The 21,974-nt window shown below is 44.9% G+C and overlaps 1 protein-coding gene across 1 annotated transcript; it reads right to left on the reverse strand.

Annotated features, from left to right (window-relative positions):
• Positions 1-1,725: 1,725 nt before the first annotated feature.
• Positions 1,726-7,891, reverse strand: CDC42EP1 (CDC42 effector protein 1). Its single transcript, XM_056847214.1, has 2 exons — positions 7,466-7,891; positions 1,726-2,588 (listed from the first exon to the last, which is right to left on the reverse strand). Exons 1-2 carry the CDS (start codon positions 7,881-7,883, stop codon positions 1,726-1,728), a joined length of 1,281 nt encoding a protein of 426 aa, XP_056703192.1. The 5' UTR covers positions 7,884-7,891.
• Positions 7,892-21,974: the final 14,083 nt, after the last annotated feature.

Consider the following 21,974-nt stretch of genomic DNA (forward strand, 5'->3'; position numbering starts at 1 on the left):
GTTTCTGCTCACAGTCCTATTAAATGCCATGGCACAGTTCTTTCCTTGTGGTTGGGATGTCCTCAATAGCGTGCTATCTGGCATCTGCTGCCTCCGTTTTGTTTCTCATCCGAATACTTTCTTGAGAATCTGATGATTTGACCATAGAAAAATGCAGACCGGGAGGGAGGGGGGTGTTGAAAAAAGCAGAGAGCTGTGTGTGAGTATCTGCTAAAATATGCAGAGTGGGGGAAGATGGACTAGAAGTCTGATTCGCAGGTTGTTGCTGTGTTAGGGGAACATCTCTCACACTCATATCCAATCAATCTTTTCTGGTTGGACACATCTTGAAAACAGGGTGACTCAGTTTTCACTGATCCCTGCCACATGAGGTTTTCCTTCCAAAGTATCCCTTTATGGAAATTGCCACATCAATAATTTACTGCCTCAAGGAAAAGGCTTGCTTTAGACTTCTCTTTCTAGACATGTCCCTTCTCTCCTTAAAAACTCCACTCTCAGGGCTTATCCCCTCATTATGCTTTTTTGAATTGCCCTGGAGGTCAGATAATATCCTTTAGGATAGTGTAGGCACATTAAGACATGACCTAGGATTGAATCTAACCTATCAATGCCTGAGAAACATTTTCCCCTCATTCCCCCACAGAACAAGCAGCCTATGGGTAAGCTGCCCCATCACAGAAGAAGTGCAGGGGCAAAATGGGAAAATCAGGCCTAGCGCTGCTCAGGCCTTACATTATCCTGCTGTAGGAGATCCAGGATAAGGTGTAAAAAGGTCTTCTTCTGCATGCTGTTCTAAGAACTGGATTCCTATACCCTCCCTTATTGACAGAGAGGATTTCTGAATTCCTGTGCAATCCTTTGAAGCAGGAATAAATATAACTTCACAGATAGGCTCCCCTGGAATGGATTCTGGGTTATGACTCGCAGAAGACCTGGATGACATTTCTTCATTGGAATGCAAAATGAATTGTCCTGGTCTAACCTGGAATTTGATAAATGAAGAAATGGATGGAATACCCAAGAGCTCCTTTTAAGTCCAAACCAGTTCTGATGTTCCCAGGAAGCAAAAGAGGGGGAACTTCTTGATGTCTGCATATATGACTGGAGGTAAAGCCTTGGTGATCTTGACCTCAGGCAATGGGCATCTTCTGACAGCTGAGTGGTAATGTTACATGTAGCTACGCTCACATCCTGTGGTTTTTCTTAATCTTCCTAGACCTCAGAATTTCCTCCTTTTTCCCCATTCTTCCCTTCCTATAACTGTGCAGCACAGATGCAGAGGGTCCCGCTGGTGGTCTCATTGGCTTTTTCTTTTATCAAGAATAATTTCTATCATTGTGTGGAGGGATCATGACACAAACTGCAATAACAGAATCAGCTGACCAATGGGGATAAAGGAGGATGTGAACTCATTAGTGTCTCCAAATGCTGGCTGCATATCAGAGAGGAGGCTGCAAAGAAACAGCAACAGGGACTTGACCTGCTCTCTATGGTTCTGTTTTTTTTCTGAACTCTTTCTTAAAATGCTCAAGTTGAGAGGATGGGGAGCAGGGCAGAGAAACAAGCTCCTTCCTTCACCTGCCAGCCTATACCCTGGGGGGAAAAAATCTCCAAATAAACTTAACCCTGGGAGTTCACCCTCAGTCTGCTGGCTGTCATTGCTTCTTTAACTCTCATGTCTCTGGGGAGCCCAGTGGGAACCCACGACAGAGCATATATGGCTATTCAGACCTTAACTTCATCTTCTTCATCCTCATCAACATATTCAAATGAATTGCTGTGTCCCTCTCTGGCAATGGCTGCACAGTCTCCTGAGAAATCATCTTCCTCTTCCTCCTCCTCTTCTTCCTCTTCCTCCTCTGCTCTCTGGTGCCATCCAGCTTTGTGTGCCTGTTGTACTGCCATGCCTGCCTTTGAGCGCCATGTGCTGGCATCTGGGCTTTCCCATGAAGCTTGGCTTCCTAATTCTTCCTGCTGTTGCTGGCTACGATATGTGCTTCCTGGGCCATAGTGGCAAGCTAGAACCTGGGTGGCACGGTCAAATTCTCTTGCTTCCACGTTGCAGTCATTCTGGTGCCTTTGCCAGTGGGTGTGTTTTCGCTCCGTAGCTACTGCACCTGGGTCAGAGCTCTTTCCCCTAGAACAGGGTGACCCTTCCTGGGACAACTCTATGGAATGGGAATCTCCATTGGTACATACTGAGTGTCCTAGCGGCAAACTAGCTTCAGAGTGACTCCAAAAGCCTGACGAGACTTTGCTGTCTTCACAATTCTTGTGTAGTGACCCTGATCTCCAGGGCAAAGAGTCCTCTGCCAAGGCGCTCTTCTTCAGGTGAAGTGGAGAGAAGGAACCGCTGCTGATTGGGGTTTTGCTTTCCTCACCTTCCTCTTCTCCCCTGTCTTTGCCGCTGAGGTCTCCAGGGAAGCTGATGACATGGAGCAGTTCGCTCATGAGGGAGGGACCAAGATCAAGGCGGAAAGACAGCAAGGAGTCTGAACGAGCCAGAGCTGATTCATTAGTGTAGGAGCTGTCCTGGGCCTTCTCTGAGCGAGGAGCACGGGGGATGGTGCAGAATCCGGATTCCAATCCTGAAAACACAAGAAAATTGACATAAGAGAAAAGTTTATGCCACAGTGGAAGAACCAAGTACAAGTCAGAGTGCAGAGGAATGATTCTGTTATGGGCACATATGAAATACAAAACATATTTATTCATTTACATTATTTATAGTCAGCCTCTTTCACTGAGACCCAAGGTGGATTACACAGTGTAAGTCAATGCAATCAGTAGGATGGGACATCCAATAAACAATATAATAGGATTATGAGTGCAGGAATTAAACTAAGTAAAACACTTGGACAAGCTGAAACAAAGCATAGGTATTAACACAGCATATGTAGAAAATAGTTAATAGGACAATATGTACAGAAACAGATAGTACCCACTACACACAGTAGTATAGTCCAGTCTTTTCCTCTTCAAGTAGTCAAGTAGCACCTTAAAGACTAACAAAATTTCTGGCAGGGCATGAGCTTTTGTGAGTCACAGCTCACTTCTTCAGCATTTTACGCTGTTAAAGCAGTGAAATATGTTTAGGTTTGATAAAGTAGTGCCTATATTTTCATTTCCTTCTTCCATATTGCTTTCAAAATTTCTAGAAATTATGCATATTTAACTAGACATGCCATGGATTGAACCTAGAACCCTCTGCATGCAAAGCATGTGCTCAGCCACTGAGCTAGTCTCTTCTCCATGTTGTAAAAGATATGGATGTATTAGTTATTAATGTCCAGCTATCCTAGGGCTGATAAAAACGGTTTTGCGTGGCCTGCCCATTCTTGTTAGAATCCTGAGAATTAAAGCTTTCATTTTTGAAGTGTCTCTGTCCCTCATGGCTGAAGGGCCTTTAACACATGTGTAGCAAAATGGTTAAAGATTCAAATGGAGGAAACAAGCCAAACGTAGATCAAAATTATGATGTTTGACAACTGACATGATTTCTAAGTCCAGTTTTTCAAGGGCTTAGTCAGAATCTCTTTGCATCAGAGGATTACTATTTCAGAATAAGGCTACCCATACACTGTGCAGTTACTATTGATTCAAATTTGCCAGGCTCATGCATGTTATGTTAATTGCATGCAACCAAAATATGCAAATTAGCCATTGCTAGGTGGCTGATGAGCTATTTCCAAGGAACGTCTCTCACTGTTGAAAACAAATTGTTCCTCCTCATCTCCATCCTCTCTCCAGCAGCATCAATATCTGATGCAGCAGAGGGAACACGCAACAGCTTTGTACAGTTATGACATATCACATTCCTTGTTTTACTTACCCATCTTCAGCTAATATGTCAGGGATGCTTTAGGCTGATCCTGCATTGAGCAGAGGGTTGGACTAGATGGCTTATATGGCCCCTTCCAGCTCTATAATTCTATGATTCTAATGGTTTCAATACAATATTTCCCAGTCCTCTGACAGCTGGGGCATTTTTAAAAGTAAAATAAAACTGCAGGCACACTCAGAAAGATACATTTCCTCCACCTGCTCATAGAACAATACACAGACACACACACCCTTGCAGCTGTGGGATAGCTAGGGTTGCCAGGTCAGTCTTTGCCACCGGCGGGAGGTTTTTGGGGTGGAGCCTGAGGAGGGCAGGGTTTGGGGAGGGACTTCAATGCCATAGAGTCCAATGGCCAGAGCAGCCATTTTCTCCAGGGAAACTGATCTCTATCGGCTGGAGATGAGCTGGAATACCAGGAGATCTCCTGCTACTACCTTGAGGTTGGCAACCCTAGGGATAGCCCAGATAATAATACCGCCTCCTCGTATTCTACCTGTCCTTTCCTGCAGTGAGGCATAGCTTAGAGATGGGACCTTGATTTTTGGCAACTGTGATGCTTTATGGATTCTCCCTTGCCTGTTGGGTGTAGAGCAGGCTGCATCAAGAAATCCTGGCACATCTTTACAGAGATATAGGGTGATGTAAACATTTATCTGTTGGTACAGAGAAGGGAGTCAATCGGGCCTGGTACCTCCCTGCCCAGCATGCATAAAGTGATGCACAGTCCAAGGTGGTGATTTAATTTTGCAATGCACACTTTATCTCCTTTCACACACTGTAACGCCCCCAACACAAAGCTTGGGAACCACTAGCTTAACAATTGATGTAGATTCTATGAACATCCTTCATTCCTTCACAAACCCTATTATACTAAGGTCAAAGCAAACTGAATAATACGGGGAATCAGGCACCATAGTCCCACCCTCCCATGTTTTGTTCATGATGCTGCAATCAGCCCAGGCAAAGAAACAAAGACGATGAATAAAATAAAAAGCGCTGGCGGGGGGAGGGGGGAGTGTCCGCTGCATGACTCCCAGTGGTCAGCAGAGGGCAGCATTGCCCTGTATCTGTCTTGAGGAAAGCCAGGGCGCTAGCAGGGCTAGACAAGCCAAGCAGCTGGGAAAGAAGGGCTTTGCAGCAACAGGAGCTCATAACAGAGGCTGCTATTCACCTCCTGCCTAGTCCCACCTCAGTGCAAATGCTGCAGTGTGAACCGTTTACGATAGATATGCACAGACTGCAGTTAGAGGAAACAGCTTTTGTGCGAAGCCAAAATTTTAAACTCAGACTGGACCTGGGCTTGATACTTTAGTGTTCTGGTTAATCGAGAATACCATGTATGCCACCTGAAGAGGACCACACGATATATTAAATTAACGCTCAGGCACTGGAGGGGCCTGTACTGGTCTGTACTCCCCTCTCGATCCAGGCCTACGCTTCTGTCGTCCACCCCACATCCATTTTGTCCTTTTCCAATATGCATAATTGTCTTTCCCAGCAGCTGCCTGTTTGGCATTTGACACTGCAGACAAATCCCCCCAGACCAAGACAAATAAGACAGGCTGCCCTCAAATTACTAAATATCACTTTACATGTGGATACGTATTTGAAAAACCAAGAGGGAGATTTAGAGCATGACCCTGTGTATGTTTGCTTGCAAGTAAGTTCCACTATGTTCAGTAAATGATTGCAGACTTCATTCTCTGCCCTAGGAAACACCCCCCCTCTTACCAACATTTGATTCATGCAGAGGATAATGCCAGTAACATTTTTCAGTTTTCTTCAGAAAATGTCTTCATTCACGTCACTAGCCAAATACAATGTAAACAGTCAAAAGCAATAGGATGCTTTGTAGTTAAAGCTGAATAATAGGTTAAGGTTTTTTCTCTCTGCTGTTCTGCATACTAATTGTAATCTTACTTGGCTTGCTTAGGACCCCTTGCCAAGCCCAATTTGTTCTTCTTTATCTTAAAGAGAAACGGAGACCTTGCAAGGAGCTTTCATTAATGCATCAGCCCAAGCTCTTGCAAAGCTAGTCTCTCTCTCTTGCCAAGCTGTATTGTTTAAGAAACCCCAGTGAAGACTTACAAACTTGGGAGCACTTAAGTGGACTGTACCAAAGTAAACAATAGATAAGAATCAAAAGTGGTAGGGAAGTAAATAACCCATAGCAGTGGAGATTATATATAAGACTCCTATGAACTGTGTTGACTTCGTGTTTACAATTAGGTGTTCATGGCACTATTAAAGTGGATTCCTAAACAGAGTTACACCCATCTTCCCATTGTCTACAGCGGACAGAAAGGTGTAACGCTAACTAGAACTCCACTGCTTAGAATTCCTGTACACATTCATATTTGCTATGTGTTCTTCTAGCCTTTTGTACTTTTCAGCAGAACATATATTTGCATTTGAACATTTACTCTGTTGCCTCTTGTGTTTTCTTACTTTCCACTTCAAGTCACTGTGGAGAACTGAATAGATCAGAAAAAAAATGTATGTGGTTATTCCTGGCCTCTTGTTATAATTCCACTATGCCAAAATGCATGCTGGGATTGAACGAGAGGACAAAAATATCACTACTTGTACATCACCACAATAAGATCATTAGATTCAAAATACATTCTACCAGTCATTACAAAGATGTGGATGAGATCAATGAAACATCTGTAAATGCTTTGCTACTACTTGGCTAAGATAAACAGAAATGACAGTTGAAAACACTCTGGGAGACTTGAAGAGTTACATCCCAGCCAGAAAGCCTCATCCTACACAAACTCTGTCTTACTCTCCCTAGGAGATCTCGAGCCTTTAAATGCTTGTACAGTCATGTTTGCCTAAAATGATCCTGGAATAACTCTGAAAGGCTGTCATTAACATTGTTGTTTATAGGTCATTGAAATGGCACCAGAGCCAGAATGCCCCATCTGAAGTACTGTTTTGCCAGGACAGAAAGCAGTAGGATTGTGTCATGAGTAAAAGACCACTGGCGACCCATTGGCAGAGTCAAAGAAAATGCAAAAGAGATCGGCCTCATTAAGAAAGAAGTTCTTTTGATGATCATTATCAAGCTCAGTGTGCTTCCCACAAACATATTTGCTACTGGTCAGCCCTAACTGTACAGAAATGTCAAGACATTTCAGAAAGGTGCATTAGGCGACAATCCTAAGAAGATTCACCTGGAAGCAAGACCTATTGAATAACACAGGACTTACTTCTGAGTAGACCTGCTTAGGATTGCTCCCTAAGAGATTGTGTGTGTGTGTGAGAGAGAGAGTTAATTATAATTGTACCTCCTATGTATATCTAAGAAAACTGAGGTACAACAAAGGTAAATATTTCCATTCAACCTTGGGCACAACTCCTTAGTCCCCCTTCACTAACAAAATTAAACCTAAGCATGAGAAACTGAAATGAACACATTTCCCCTCCTCTATATTTCCCCGCCTTCACCTTCCTTGTTATATTCCTTATCACAGAATTTAGACTGTAAGCTCCTTGGGGCAGAGACCTGTCTTCTTGTACTCAGTACAGCACCACACACATTGATAACGCAAAGTAATACTAATAATAGCAACATCTGAAAGACAACCTAATCAACCCAACTCAGGAGATACCTACCATAGTCAGAGAAGCTATTAGGCGTGCTCTTGAAGGCAAAGTTTACACCACAGCCGTCATTCCTGTAGTTATCCTCATTGAGCTGTGGCAGCGATATAGCATTCTTGATGATTGGAGAGATGGCAGGAGGTATCGGCGAGGCCTCGTCATTACTTCTGCTTCCCCGGTTCCTTAGTGGGCTCCTCCTCACGTGCCTCAGAGTCCGGGCAAAGAAGTTATTGTGTTTGGTTCCCTCACCACCATGGTTTCTCAGGAAGGAAGTGTCCCCAAAGGCATCTCCACCACGTCCCACGTGCATGGTATGGCGGAAGTCCCCCAGTGGCGGACTGATCATATCTGGTGTCAGATCTCCTTTCTGGCGCCGCTTGCTGTGGGAGCTGGACACCCAACTGATTACCGGCAGCTTCCCAAGACTCATGTCTTAGCCTTTTTGAAGCCCTTTCTCAGAAATTGTGTAGTCCAACCCTCAGAACAGGTGGGCTTCACTTTGGTAGAGGTGGTAATGTGGGGCACACGTCTCAGAGTTCAGTCACACTGCAGGACCCTCTTCCCCCGGCATCATTTGTGCTATCCTTTCTCACTTTTGCCTTTCTTCTGGGCTCTTCAGAGAACAAAATCCACCTGTCATGGAACTTCTGGGTTTCCAGCAGGGAGCGGGAATCTAAATTCTACCCTTTTCTTTTGTCCTGGTTGGCAGAGGCCTCGCACAACTTTCATGGAGGTACAAGGCTGATTTGTTGATAGTAGGCCAGGTCCTTCAGGAATGCAGACTGCAGATGACAATCTGGGCCTTCCTCCTCAGACAAGGGATGAAACGATGACCAAGGAATCTGTTGTCAGTCCGGTGACTCTTCTTGTCTGGCTGGAAGTGAGCAAAGCTGGAGGATTAATGTTAATCTGCTGACTCTTCTTCCGCTCTCTCTCTTTCTCTCATCCCACTTCGCTCCAGTGAGGGAGTTGGCCAACAGATGGGGTAGCAGGCTGCAGCAGCCGACCGGGAATCTCAGGTCAAATGCCTTGATCCTGGATTTCTGCCATAAGGCACTGTGGAAAAGACAGGGATAAAAGGTGAGGCCCCAAACTGAGATTTTTCTGAAGGTAACAGCTCCAGAAGTGAGATTCATGTATTTGTTGCCAAACCCACAATGAAGACACAATGGACTGTCAGTAATGTGCAAAAGCAGAGGCACAAGTTCTATGAAGCAGGGTCCCTTCCCCAGGACTCCCCACCAGGTGGCAAAGGTGAGTGCAGTGTTTTCAGCTTCTTTACACTTAAGTGTAGTAAAGGTTTCTGTTTATGCAACACTATTAGCCAAGCAGTATCAGGGAAGGCATAATCCATGCCAGGCAGAAACAACATACTTCCTTGTCTCCCGTCTGCCAACACAACACAGGATAGCCAATAGCCATCAAAGTCAGCTGAAATGGGACAGTACATCAAGCAAGTTCTTCCTAATGGGCCATTTCTTTGTCCCTTTGCAGTAGTGCACACTACAATAAAGATGAACTAGTAGCCAAGGGACTCCATACAGTGGCCCTCAGATCCCAAGCACTCCTTTTTTAAGCAACTCAGCAGTTTTCTCTGAGCCACACGCAAGTCAAGACACAGTCAAATGCTACCCAACATCTGAAGTACGGAAGGAGAGCACTCTGCCATCATGGCTCTGCAGGAGAATGGTGAGAGTTAAAGAGTCTTTGCATTGCCTTAGGTAGTAGTAATTCAGTGGGTGGAGCCAGTGTTGCCCACTATTGGTAAATTTGAAAACAAATACTGCCAGGGTCTTACAGTTACCTGTGAAAAGGAGAATCCACTATAGTTTGTGGAATGGTAATGCTCTGGAGTCACAGTCTGTGTGTACAACTCCCCAAGACTTCTGCACATTTGCAGCAGGTTTGTTTTTCTGATGGTTGGTCATGCAGGAATGGGTGTAGCTGATCTCCCACAGACATAAATGTCCTCAATCTACACAGAAGTTTGGGACAGCCATGGCTATAGCTTGTGCCATGCAAACTGAGCAGTGGTTTTTTTGGGGGGGTGTTTCCCATTCACACCGTTTTTGAAAATGCGTGTTTGTGGAATAACTTCATTCATATTTCTAGTCTGGCACTAAGCCATCATGCTTGGGGTAGAGATGCCCTAACGCAGATGCGCATCAGGTGCTTGTGTCCATTAACATCTTGGCTAAAATCAAGGATACCTCTATCCCATGGATTTTTATAACACCACAACTTGCTACATGAAAGTTATCCATCACATTTTTAGTTCATTCTTCCTTGCAAGGAACTTCGAAAAACATACATGGTGCTTCCTCCACCCCTCTCACATTTTATCCTCATCACAACCCTGTGAGGTAAGTTAAACTGAGAGAGACTAGCTCAAAATCACACAGGGATAGATTTTGTGATCTGTTGGTGCAAGGTTTGGGGACCGTTCCCACAGTCTCCTCCCTACTACAGTCTCCTCCAAACCTGGGAATGGTGATTTCTGGGATTGCAGCACCTATGCGGATTAATTTCTGTGCTGTTGAGGGGAAAGGGCTGCAATGTGGGGCAAGAGGGGCACAATCTCCCCTTCTGCCTCTTCCCTGAGCACCAGTTCCACTGACAACAGAGGGAAGAGGGACACTTTACCCCTTTCTCCCTCCACAGTGTAGCTTTCTTTATTCTGCAAATTCAAGACTCAAGTTTCCCGGGGTTGGGAGGGGCTGTGGTGGAGATGGGAACATGGGGAAGACAAGCAACCACCATTATCTTCTGCTGGCAGGTTTCAGGATCTAACCTTTAGTGCGTTTCATAGCTTTATTATCATCTAACTGAAGGTTTTGATTTAGCTTGAATTCTAGGCAAGGACAACTGCATTAACATATGTAAACAAAGCTCAGTTATGTCCCCCCGCCCCATTCGGCTTGAAGCATAACTCAGAGAGGTTTGTGCTTTGTTTGTTTTTTAACAAGCTGAGAATCTCCATTACCAGCAGTGGGATCCCTTGCTGTTCTGCAGCAACAGATGTGCCTAAGCCAAATTGTTTCATACGTGACAAGTTTCATACACGGGCAATGCAAACCATGTGCAAGTTGTCGTGCATGATGGTTCCACTTGTGCTCAATTTTCAACCTTTCAAACGGTCAGATTTGAAATGCTGCTAGATTGCAAATTCATACATTATTCCACTTCTGTTCTGAGCATGCTGTTATAACTATTTTCTCAGATGAAGACCTCCTCTTCCTCCATTACTTACCTCCCCCCCCCCGCAACCCCTCCATGTGTTCTTCATTTCATGGTTCACCTTAGAGAGAGCAGATATCAGGGCAGGCTAGAATGTCCCAGCTTTGGCTATGAGTTGCTGTGCTCTTCTGCGCTAGTTCCACGTCTCCCTCCCTGTCCTGTGTTTGTTCTCTCCGGCCCCTCTTATCTACTAGGATTAGAAGCTGGCAAATGGAAGATTAAAAAAAAAAGGTGGGGGGGGGACTCCAACTGGAATTTAAGGCAGTTACTGCCTGGGATATTTTTTTTCAGGAGAAGGTAACACTTGCCCCCATTCCTTTAGCAAGCAGTTCCCCTGTTTTAAACATAGAAGATAAGGGAAGTTCATGGAAAGGAAGACCCTTTCTACACAGAAAAGGTCAGGTGGTGCAATGGTAAGAGTGTCGGCCACTTATCCACAAAGCTCACAGGGTGACCTTGGGCCAGGCACACTCACTCTAGGCCTAGCACTGAGGTCCCCAATGTGGTGCCCATGGGCACCTGGCACCCACTGACACTTTTGCTGGTGCCCACCAGGTGTTTGTAGAAATAGTCGGAGCCAGGGGGACTTTTTCTGAGCAGGGCTTCTGATTGTCCACTGGAGATCTAATTGGCTGTGCAGATTAAAAGGCATCCAGTTAAACAGAGTTTACGCCTAAAACATTGAAGAGTTACTCTTAAAGAGTTATTTGCCATAAGACAGTGTGGGTGAGTGACCTGTGATGATGTCATAGACCCAAGTAATTTCTGATGTTATTTTTCTCCTCCTTTATGATGTATGCAGGAAGACGGGGATAAAAATGCCAAAGACATAAGCTCAGAGACAAGTGTAGAGGAGCCACTGTGGAGTAGTGGTTGTGTCGCACTGGTATCTGGAAAACCGTGGAATCTTGCTGGGCGACTTTGGGCCAGTCGCACTCTTTCAGTCTAACCTACCTCACAGGGTTGTTGAGAGGATAAAGGAGGAGGAGAGGAGAATGATGTAAACTACTTTGGGTCCCCATTTGGGAACAAGGAAGGGTATAAATGAAGTAAATAAAAATAAATACCTTGAGCTCAATGTTCCTTTCTATCTAGTCACTGTCTGCGTCTGACTTCCAACTGACCACTGCCTCACAACAAACACTGAAGTCCCTCCCCCTTTTCTCTCCTCTTCTCCCTCATACGCCTTTAAAGACATCAATAGGAGAAAATAATGTTTGAACCAGTCCTAAGTAGATAAGAAAAGTGTTGGGTTCGGAAGATTCTGGTGTTTTCCTCAAAAACGGATTATGAGACATGCAAGGCGTACCATTTATTTAACCTCTAAAAGGTTTATCTCAATGTTTTTCCTCAAAGAAGAAACTCAAACATAATAAAAGCACAATCATAAGAATATCACATCAGAAGCAACAGCAGTAAGGTTGCCATCTTCCTTCTGACAAATGTCCTGTACCTTTCAGTTGCATATCAGACAGAAATCCCGCAGGTGTAGTCCCCCCTCCTGCATATGTAATGATGGGAAAATAATTATCTGTTTGATACTGCTATGATAAAGGCACAGCATCCTTGTAAGAAAAATAGCGAGAAACTAAAATAGAGTCAGTATAAGCTAGCATTGCCCTGCTCTATTCTGGCAGTGTTCCTGTGCCTTTAACCACTTCATGCCAAGCAGAAATTCAACAGCCAAATATTTTTCGAGCACTGTATTATGATATGCTGGGAAGATGGGACTTTCTGCTTGATATGAATATTCTGAAGGCACAAGAACCATATCAGAAATGTAAATTCATCTGCCTGTCCTTAGACTTCATGTCTTCACATACCACAAAAGTTCTCCATTGCCTATGGCAGTGATCTTCAACCCTTCCGGACCCAGGGACACACTGAGCTGCAACCACATGACATCAGAGCCACGAAACAGGAAACTGGGGGGGGGGCACAGTTATGACCTCACTGGTGTCAAGGCCTGGACTGTGAGTAGCAGATCAAAAGGGCTGGGGAAAGGAAACATAAACTGCGTGCCAGAAGGTGTACCATAGAGAGGAACAAGAAAAGGTCAGAGCCATTGAGGAATTCTTTCCACTGCTGAGCCACCTTCACCTTGACATCTTGCTGTTCTTCTCAGCATGCAAGCAAAGAGAACCAGGAGCTTGAGGTTGTTTCCGCCCCCCAATACATGTGCACTAGCAGCAGGTCCTTTCAAAAGGCAGCAAACAAACAAACCTGCAGATCTAGACAAGTTTGCAACTCAGTAAGTGAAGATCTGCAATCCACCACAGATTTGAGGACCCATATGTTGATAGGGTTGCCAGGTCCCTCATTGCAACCAGTGGGAGGTTTTTGGGGTGGAGCCTGAGGAGGGTGGGGTCTGGGGAGGGACTTCAATGCCATAGAGTCCAATTGCCAAAGAAGCCATTTTCTCCAGGTTAACTGATCTCTGTCGGCTGGAGATCAGTTGTAATAGGAGATCTCCAGCTAGTACCTGAAAGTTGGCAACCCTATGTGCTGAGGTTCACTGGCTGAGAAAATTTAGTGCCCCAAAAGAGCAAAAAGTGGGAGACAGATTTTTGAGCCCCACTTGCTCTGCAGAGAAGTAAAACTGCCACATGCTTCACTTAAAAAAAATAGACATTCTAGTTAAGGTAGAAAGGGTGACCAGTTGCTACAAAGGATTGGGCTTTTCTAACCTCTTGTAATAGCATGGCAGGGTGGGAAATAGCTGCACCTGCAAAATTCTCTCTTCCTAGCATTCTAATCTACACAGGATTATGTGGTTTATCTACAATTGCAAAATCTGGGAGAAAGAACAAGCACTGACCTCCCTCCCCCTTTTATTTTTTTAGTATTGTGTTTTTTTATATCCCATGCCTGTGGAGGCAACATAAGAACATAAGAAAGGACATACTTGATCAGACCAAGATCCATCAAATCCAGCAGTCTGTTCACACAATGGACACCCAGATGCCTCTAGGAAGCCCACAAACAAGACGACTGCAGCAGCACTGTCCTGCTTGTGTTTCAACGCACCTAATATAATAGGCATGCTCCTCCGATCCTGGAGAGAATAGGTATGCATCATGACTAGTATCCATTTTTACTAATAGCTGTGAATAGCCCTCTCCTCCATGAACATGTCCACTCCCTTCTTAAAGCCTTCCAAGTTGGCAGCCATCACCACATCCTGGGGCAGGGAGTTCCACAATTTAACTATGCATTGTGTGAAGAAAGGACGTATTCATGTACATTACCTCATGATTTTTTAAATCGGACCCTCTAGCCGTCCCTTTAATATCAGGTTTTATCTGCAGCAATTATGAGTTGATGTTATTTAGCTTCATTGCGCAAGAAGCTTCAGCTACACATTTCTGCATATTCAACCTCTGTTAAAAGGTTGAAACAGGACTTTTACCCGCACCCCCCCCAGCCTTAACAGTAGCTAATACATTAACAAGCCATCAAGGACAATGACCTCTTCCCATCTCAGTTTCCTATCCTAACTACCCTCCACCAAGGTTCCTTTGTCATTGAGGCCCAAAGGCCTCATGAGCTTCACCATGGAGATAGTGGGAAGGAGGAAGGAAACGGAAGAGAACAAGAAAAGATTCTACAGGACATCCTGCCCAAGACGATGAACTGTTCCTTGGTTGCAATAGCCTGTGTAAAAGCCTTTTCTCTCCACTTAGTCTCCGACTAGCTCAAAGTAGGGATTGTAACGCCTTTAGAGCTGGCTGCCCCCTTTGCCAAGCGCAGGCACTGCCCTTCCCTTGCAGCTGGAGGACTTCAGGCTTATGCCAAAGCCACATTGTACCACTGGCTTCAGAGAGCTCCTTATCTTCCATCTTTGGCTTTGCTCCTTCTTCCTTCTGCCAGTCCTGCACAGCCGAGTCTCTACCCTACTGTGCTGCCCAGAAACTCAAAAATCCTTCCTACTCATTCAAATACATAAGCCAAGACCTTTGTTGAAAGAAAGCTTGTGACAGTCCAGTCTGGGCAAAAGACGTACAACGGCTTTTATTCTGTTCCTCCATCTGCCCTTCAGTCTATTCATCTAATGCATGTACTGCACAATCCTAAGTATGTCTGCCCAATGGTGCTTGTTCCAAAATGGTGTGCGTAGGATTGCAGCCAGTTACCTGGGCATTTTCCCCTGCATCTCCAGTATCTCTTGAGCAACCAGCCTCCCTTCATTCCAATCCTGTTACAAAAATCCTAGAGAGATTAGTCTTGACACCAGAAAATGGTCAGTCTTTCCCCCTCAGCTTCCTCTGTCCCTTAAACAGGGTTGAACAGTGCCCCTTGTTTTAGAAGACTTCTGGCCGTAGTTCAAATTAGTGTAGCTGCACAGAACATAATTGGTGCCTCTTTTAATGGCACCAGAGCACCCTATCAGCCTTATTATTTTAATTGATCTGGCAAGTTCAAAAGGATCTTGGTTGATTATTATCAATAGAGACATTTAGTCTCTCTGATGGAAGAGCTCGAAGAAGAAATGGAAGGAAGGGATACAGATGGCTGTTTGGTTGAAGCTGCCAGGGCCCAACTTAGCTTCCCAAAGGGAAGGCATGCCAAGGAGAATTCAAAGTAGTCTGAGAACAGAATTGGAACTATTGAATTACAGATAAGGAAAGAGGTTATTTATGTAAAGATGTCAGTGCAATGAAGAAGAGTTGGTTTATATATGCCGACTTTCTCTACCACTTAAGGGAGACTCAAACTGGCTTACAATCACCTTCCCTTCCCCTTCCACACAACAGACACCCTGTGAGGTAGGTGGGGCTGAGAGAGCTCTATCAAGAGCTGTAACTAGCCCAAGGTCACCCAGCTGGCTTCATGTGTAGGAGTGGGGGAAACAAATCCAGTTCACCAGATTAGCTTCCACCGCTCATGTGGAGGAGAGGAGAATCAAGCCCAGTTCTCCAGATCAGAGTCCACCGCTCCAAACCACTGCTCTTAACCTCTACACCACGCTGAGTTTTTCGTGTGCAGATTGGCAGTAAAAGCCTTGTCAGTTGGACCATATGGAGACAGGAAGTGTGGTGTGGTGGTTAGAGTACTAGACCAGGAATAGGAGGAGTTGGGTTCAAATCCCTGATCAGTCATGGTTTCAAAACAACCCTGTAAAACAGACTAGGCTGAGACAGAGTGAGTGGCCCAATTGAGCCACACGCTCTGTCTCAACCTAATCTGATTTGCAGGGTTGTTTTGAAGCTAAAATGAGGGGAAGAAACTCCATGAGTTCCTTGGAGGAAGAGTGGGATAAAAATGTGACAGGAAGATCTGGAAACCGAAGTAAGCAGAGGTCTGGGTCTTCCCCTGAGAGACTGTCCTGTCCCGGCTAGGAGAATGGGGCCAGGCTGAAACGCCTCAAACTTTCCCCATCTCTGCTTTCTGAAGGAGAAGGGCCAGCCTCCGGACCCTTGGAAGAAGAATGAGGCATTTCCCTCCGCTTATGTGTATCGAGCACCAGGGGAGCTTTTTTCCCCAGACAGGCTCAGTCTGGGTCTTTCACCTCCAAGTCAATTCCCCACCCCCTTCCTAACTGTGGTTCGCTTTCCTGTTTGAAGAAGAAAAGGAACCTTAGTCCAGGAAGAAGCGGGGGACCCCACTCTGGGCTAGAAATCACAGCAAGGTCCATTGTCTCCCCCCTTTCTTTCTTGCTGTGCCTGTTCCTTCTTTGCCCCCCTCTTTCTTTCTCCATCCAGCTCTTCTTCGCTCTCCAGTCATTTCTTCCACCTTTGCTCCCCCCCCCCGTTTCCCCTTTCTCCGTCTATTTCCATTTCTTCCCTTTATCACACGGCCTGTGGCCAGTAGCATAGGATTTCCTCAAAAGGGCCCGCTTTAGAAAAGATATGGAAGAATTAAAAAAAACCTGGGCAAAGGCCATCACATATTGGGATAAACTGGCAAAAATGGATTTTATTCCTTTAATTAGTGAGTTATAGAAACTAGTTTAATACTTTTATACTTTACTCTTAATAGATATTTTTAAAACTGTTAGACACTTCTTCGGAGGTCGGGTGATGGGTCACTTTTTTAAGGTGGGTGGAGGGTTGAGGGGGTATCTTTTTGGATTTAATAATTTTGTAATCGCGAAGGTATCAAATAGTATATATAGAAACTCTTTTGTACTTTTTAATTTTTTATTTTACTATTATTATTGTATTTGTTTGTTTTATGTTATAAAAATTAATAAGAATTGTATTTGTTTGTTTTATGTTACAAAAATTAATAAGAATTTATATATAAAAAAGGGGGCCTGCTTTTCTTCACCCCTTCTCGCTCCTTTCCCGCCCCGTGTTCCCAACGGTTTCCCTCGCCTATCCCCTTCCCCTCTTCCCAGTAATGTCATTTTTGGTCACGTTTTCCCCAAGACCCCCCCCCCCACAATGCACCGGGTTTTTTCCCTCCCGCGCTCTCCTTTCCGCTCCCCGCCGCCCCCATCCCTTCCGCGCGCTGACCCTCAACTTTGGTGACGCGCGCGCGAAAGCGAAGCGTTTACCTCTCCCTCCTCGCGAAAGCCGACCTTCGGGGATCCCTCGAAAGGCGCTCGACTTTTGGAGCGAGGCGCCGCAGCGAGGGGCCAGAGCGGCCAGGGAGGTTTCTCGCCCCGGCCGGGGCAGGGGGTGCCAGCGCCGCTGCCGCCTCGGGACCTGTCCCTTCTCCCCGCGCGCCTCCTCTGCGGGCGGGAGCGCCGGAGCCAGCGGACGAGGCAGGAGGCGGCCGGGAGGGAAAGCGCGGAGGGGCGGAGGTGGGGTTTCAGCGTCCGCTGACCAATCCCCGGGCGCCTGGCGAGGGAGCCCGGAGAAGACGGCGTGGATTTCAAAAGTCCAGTTGATTTCAAAAGTCTTTTCTCTTTCCGTTATATGATATTATTATATGATATTATTATATGATATTATTATTATTTCCTTTATATGCTATTATTAACTATTGATTTTTATATTATTATTATTATTATTTCCTTTATATGATAGTATCAACTATTAATTTTTATTATTATATTATTATATTATTATTATTATTATTTCCTTTAAATGATATTATTAACTATTAATTTTTATTATTATATTATTATTATTTCCTTTAAATGATATTATTATATGATATTATTATTACTATTTCCTTTATATGCTATTATTAACTATTAATTTTATTATTATATTATTATTTCCTTTATATGCTATTATCAACTATTAATTTTATTATTATATTATTATTTCCTTTATATGCTATTATCAACTATTAATTTTATTATTATATTATTATTTCCTTTATATGATATTATTAACTATTAAATTTTTTCTTGAAAAATATACATGTCAAAGAGATCAATAAATATTAACAATAGTATTTGGATTAGAATTTTGTGCAAAGATTACTAATTCATCACAAGGTGAAGGGAGGTGTAGGGGAAGTCAACAATTTTTTATTATATATAAATTTTTTAACAATGTTACCTGTTTGTTTTTACTTTTTACTGATTATGTCATTGTTAAACTATGTGATTAATAATTGTGGAAAAATAATAAAAAATTTATTTTAAAAAAAAAGGTTTCAAATGTCCAGCCGAGGGAAATGCAGGGACTCGTGATCCCCAATCCGCCCTCCTCCCCGCGCGCTTTCCAAAGGAGACTTCCGCCTCATAACGAATCTGGATTTTTCAGAATTTTCCCTCCAGAAGTGGAAAGAAACACTGGCATGTTCAGCGTTTGCCAGACTCCCCACCTTTGTGTGTGTGTGTGTGTGTGTGCCGTCAAGTCGCAGCCGACTTATGGCAACCCCTTTTGGGGGGTTTTCATGGCAAGAGACTAACAGAGGTGGTTTGCCAGTGCCTTCCTCTGCACTGCTTTAAATCAAAGTGATCTGGTTGGGGCTGAGGTCCGTTTTCAGTCCCAGACTCTGACTACTACAGCTTTCCTCCCACCACCCCGTAATGAAAAGGCGTTGCATTTGAGTGTACCCAAACTGTGAAGTTTTGGGGCGAAGTTCTAATTCAGGCAACGTTTTAATGGAGGAGTGATCCAGTGGAAAGAGGGGATTTTTCGGTTCCTGCAAAAAGACCAAAGCTGGGATCCGGAGAAAAGGGACTGCTTCGACCTGTTGAATTTTTGTCTGTTCTGCAGCTGTTAAAGGCACAGAGCCTTTGTGGAGAGAAAAGGTGGCACAGGCTTCTCCCACTTTTCCACTCGCAGCAGTCCTCTGGGGGAAGTTAGGCTGACATCGATGGCCCAAGAGCGGATTCAAACCATGGTTGCAGTCAAACCACCCAACCATTCCACCATTTCTTAGGCAGGGCAGAAGAACGATCCTCTCCTATTGTTCGGATTCTGTACCCGCATTTTAGTGTGGGCTTTTTCATACATTGTTTTTTAAATCATTTAACCTTGGTGGGCAATCTTTACCTAGGTACCGGCAGCAGTCCTGTGTGCCAGCAGTGTGTTAAGACTTGAGATAACATGCCAATGCAAACATGCCTTGAGGAGTGGCTCCTAGTGAGAAAGGCTCTGTGCCTTTCCTACATAGCCATGAGTACAGTCTTTGGTGCAGAGGCAGAGAATAATATGTAGCCTTGAGGTCAGAATGTGTGCCTTCTATTGTGGGTTTTGTCCCCTGCCCTGCCTGAAACTGAAGTACCGCAGCGTGGTGTCCAGGCTAAGAGCGTCGGACTCTAATCTGGAGAACCAGGTTTGATTCCCTACTCCTCCACATGAGCGGTGGACTCTACTCTGGTGAGCAAGGTTTGCCTCCCCACTCCTCCACATGAAGCCTGCTGGGTGACCTTGGGCTAGTCACAGTTCTCTCAGAGCTCTCTCAGACTCACCTACCTCACAAGCTGTCTGTTGTGGGGAGGGGAAGGGAAAACCAACCCATTTCCCCAGATTAGAGTCTGCCACCCATGTGGAGGAGTGGGGAATCAAACCTGGTTCTCCAGATTAGAGTCCACCGCTCTTAACCACTATACCACGCTGCATCTCTGCTTTAAAGGGATTTTAAAGGAGGTGGTGTGGAAAACTTTTAGCTGAAATCCTGGAAGGTGTTGCCAGTCATCATAGAAAATACTGACCTTGACAGGCGAAGGGTCTGACTCAGTAGTAGGCAGTGTTCATATGTATATGTTCAGCCCGTGTTTCAAATGCTGTTTTTCAATCATACTGTGCACGCTGCTGGAACTTTAGACTCATCATCATCATCTTTTTTTTAATGCTCAGTGGAAAATAATGTATTTACCCTCACTTAATGTGGCATGCGTCTAGTGTTGTAGGTCAAGATTGCCTGTTAAATAGGGTTTACAACTGCATACCACATGTGTTTGAGTGTGTGAAGCCGGAATTGCTAGACCAATTTATTATTAACATGCTGGAGCCCTACATTCTTTTGGCCTTTATTGATGAGGTGGGGCTTTGTGCCAGACCCATGGCTCTCGGTGCACCAGGGCGTGATGTCTGAGTAACTACTGGCTAGAGCAGCGGTTCATTCCCTTGGGCATGAGGAGAGCAGGGCCAGCCCACTCATTCATTCATCTGATCCTCTTTCTACTAAGGGGGTGCCATGTGTGTAACCCCTTCCCTGTCAAGGAACATCATTTCCTTCTGTGTTTTGCCTGAGTTGACAGCGCTCAACTAAAGTTAACTTTAGCCGGATGAGTTTTTCAACCCTTTAATGGAAGATCATGGGACAAACGCACGCCCCCCCCCCGAACACACACATACTCTCACGGTGTGGGAGAGCTGGTTCCAGAGGAACTGTAATAATCCCTGTTTCAGAATGCAGAACAAATCTCTTCCAGATTGGGGTCTGGTATGGAATGGGTCATAACACTCACTACAGGAAGAGGCTGGAAGCACTTTTACCCCTTCCTCTTCTTCCCCATTACTTTCAGCATCTCTATAATCGAGGGCAGCAAAAACATACTAAGTTTCCCAGTAACTGGATGGATCTCTCCCTTCTGCAGCCAGACCACCCGGGCTTGAGATTCCATCCTTATCTTCTTAACTAAGGGTTAGTTTAGGTCAAAACTTCAATAGGGGACCACCAGGGATCTGGCTACATTGCTGCCAATACTGGTAATGAGGAAGCAGAAAGGGGGCAAGGTTACTCTTCCCATCCAGGGCATAGTTGTTCATTCAAACGGACGCTGTGGAATATTAACTTTCCTTGAATAAAACAATATATCTAGTTTGTTTAAGGGACAGGAGCATCAACTGCAATAGTAAACAATCACATTTCACAATGGTTATGACAGCATTGTGTTCTTATGGATAGGTCAAGATGGCTATTGCCTCACTGTTGTGATAGCTAAATGGAACCTCTATATTGATAGATAGTATACCTCTGAATGCCAGTTGTTCCATTCATGCTCTACTTGTGGGCTTCTCAAATGCATATGGCTGTTCATTGGAAATCGGGTGCTTTGTTTGAGTAGCATATCCTGCGTTGTTAAGAACGACATTGCCATAAGTCAGTGGTGGCGAACCTATGGCATGCATGCCAGAGGGGGCACTCAGAGCCCTCTCTGTGGGCACATGGGCCGTCGCCCCAGCACAGAGTTCGCCTGAGTTCCTTACTAGCAAGCCAGAGGGACACGGGGCCGGGCTGCTCCCCTCCCCCACTCCATGAGCACCTGATGGCATTTTTCACATCACCCGCCCCTCTGCCCAGCAGCCCAATGGGAGCACTTCCTCCCTCCCGTCACATGCGGCAGGGCGGCTCACATGCCGAGCTGCTCACATGCGGCGTGAGGGTGCGGCGCGGACGGCAGACTGTTGAGTCTGTGGCGAAGGTGATTCCCGTGGTGGGGTTGGAGAGGAGCTAGGTTGGAGGGGAGCATAGCTCACAGCATGGCATAGCTGGAGGGAAGCAGAGCACTCGGGCCACAGCGCGGGCTTTGCGGTGCCTCCCACCTTTCAGCATGCATACAACAGCAAAAATCACATTAATTGTTCAAAAGCATGCCAAATGCAAACTTTTACCTTTCAATAAAAAGTTGTTTGTATCATTGAAAGCTCTGTTATTGTGTTTTTCTTTTAAGACAAAAGATGTTAATGTATGAGTTGTTTTTTCTAAACTAAAACCTCAGTATTCAGGTTAAATTGCCGTGTTGGCACTTTGCGATAAATAAGTGGGTTTTGGGTTGCAGTTTGGGCACTCGTTCTCTAAAAGGTTCGCCATCACTGCCATAAGTTATGAATACTTTAGCAACTCCATATCTGGCTATGGTTAATAAGCTTTACGTGGAGCTGCCTTGAATTTGGAGCCGGTTCAGAAGGCAACTGAAAGCTTTTAA

Source organism: Euleptes europaea, chromosome 3 (assembly GCF_029931775.1).
Source record: "Euleptes europaea isolate rEulEur1 chromosome 3, rEulEur1.hap1, whole genome shotgun sequence".
Lineage (NCBI taxonomy): Eukaryota > Metazoa > Chordata > Lepidosauria > Squamata > Sphaerodactylidae > Euleptes > Euleptes europaea.

Bases quoted from the DNA above. Each gene is read 5' to 3' on its own strand.
- CDC42EP1 (XM_056847214.1), bottom strand. From the start codon at position 7,883: ATGAGTCTTGGGAAGCTGCCGGTAATCAGTTGGGTGTCCAGCTCCCAC. The intron at 2,589-7,465 runs GTAGGTATCTCC...TTGTGTTTTCAG, and splicing joins TAATAGCTTCTCTGACTATG to GATTGGAATCCGGATTCTGC.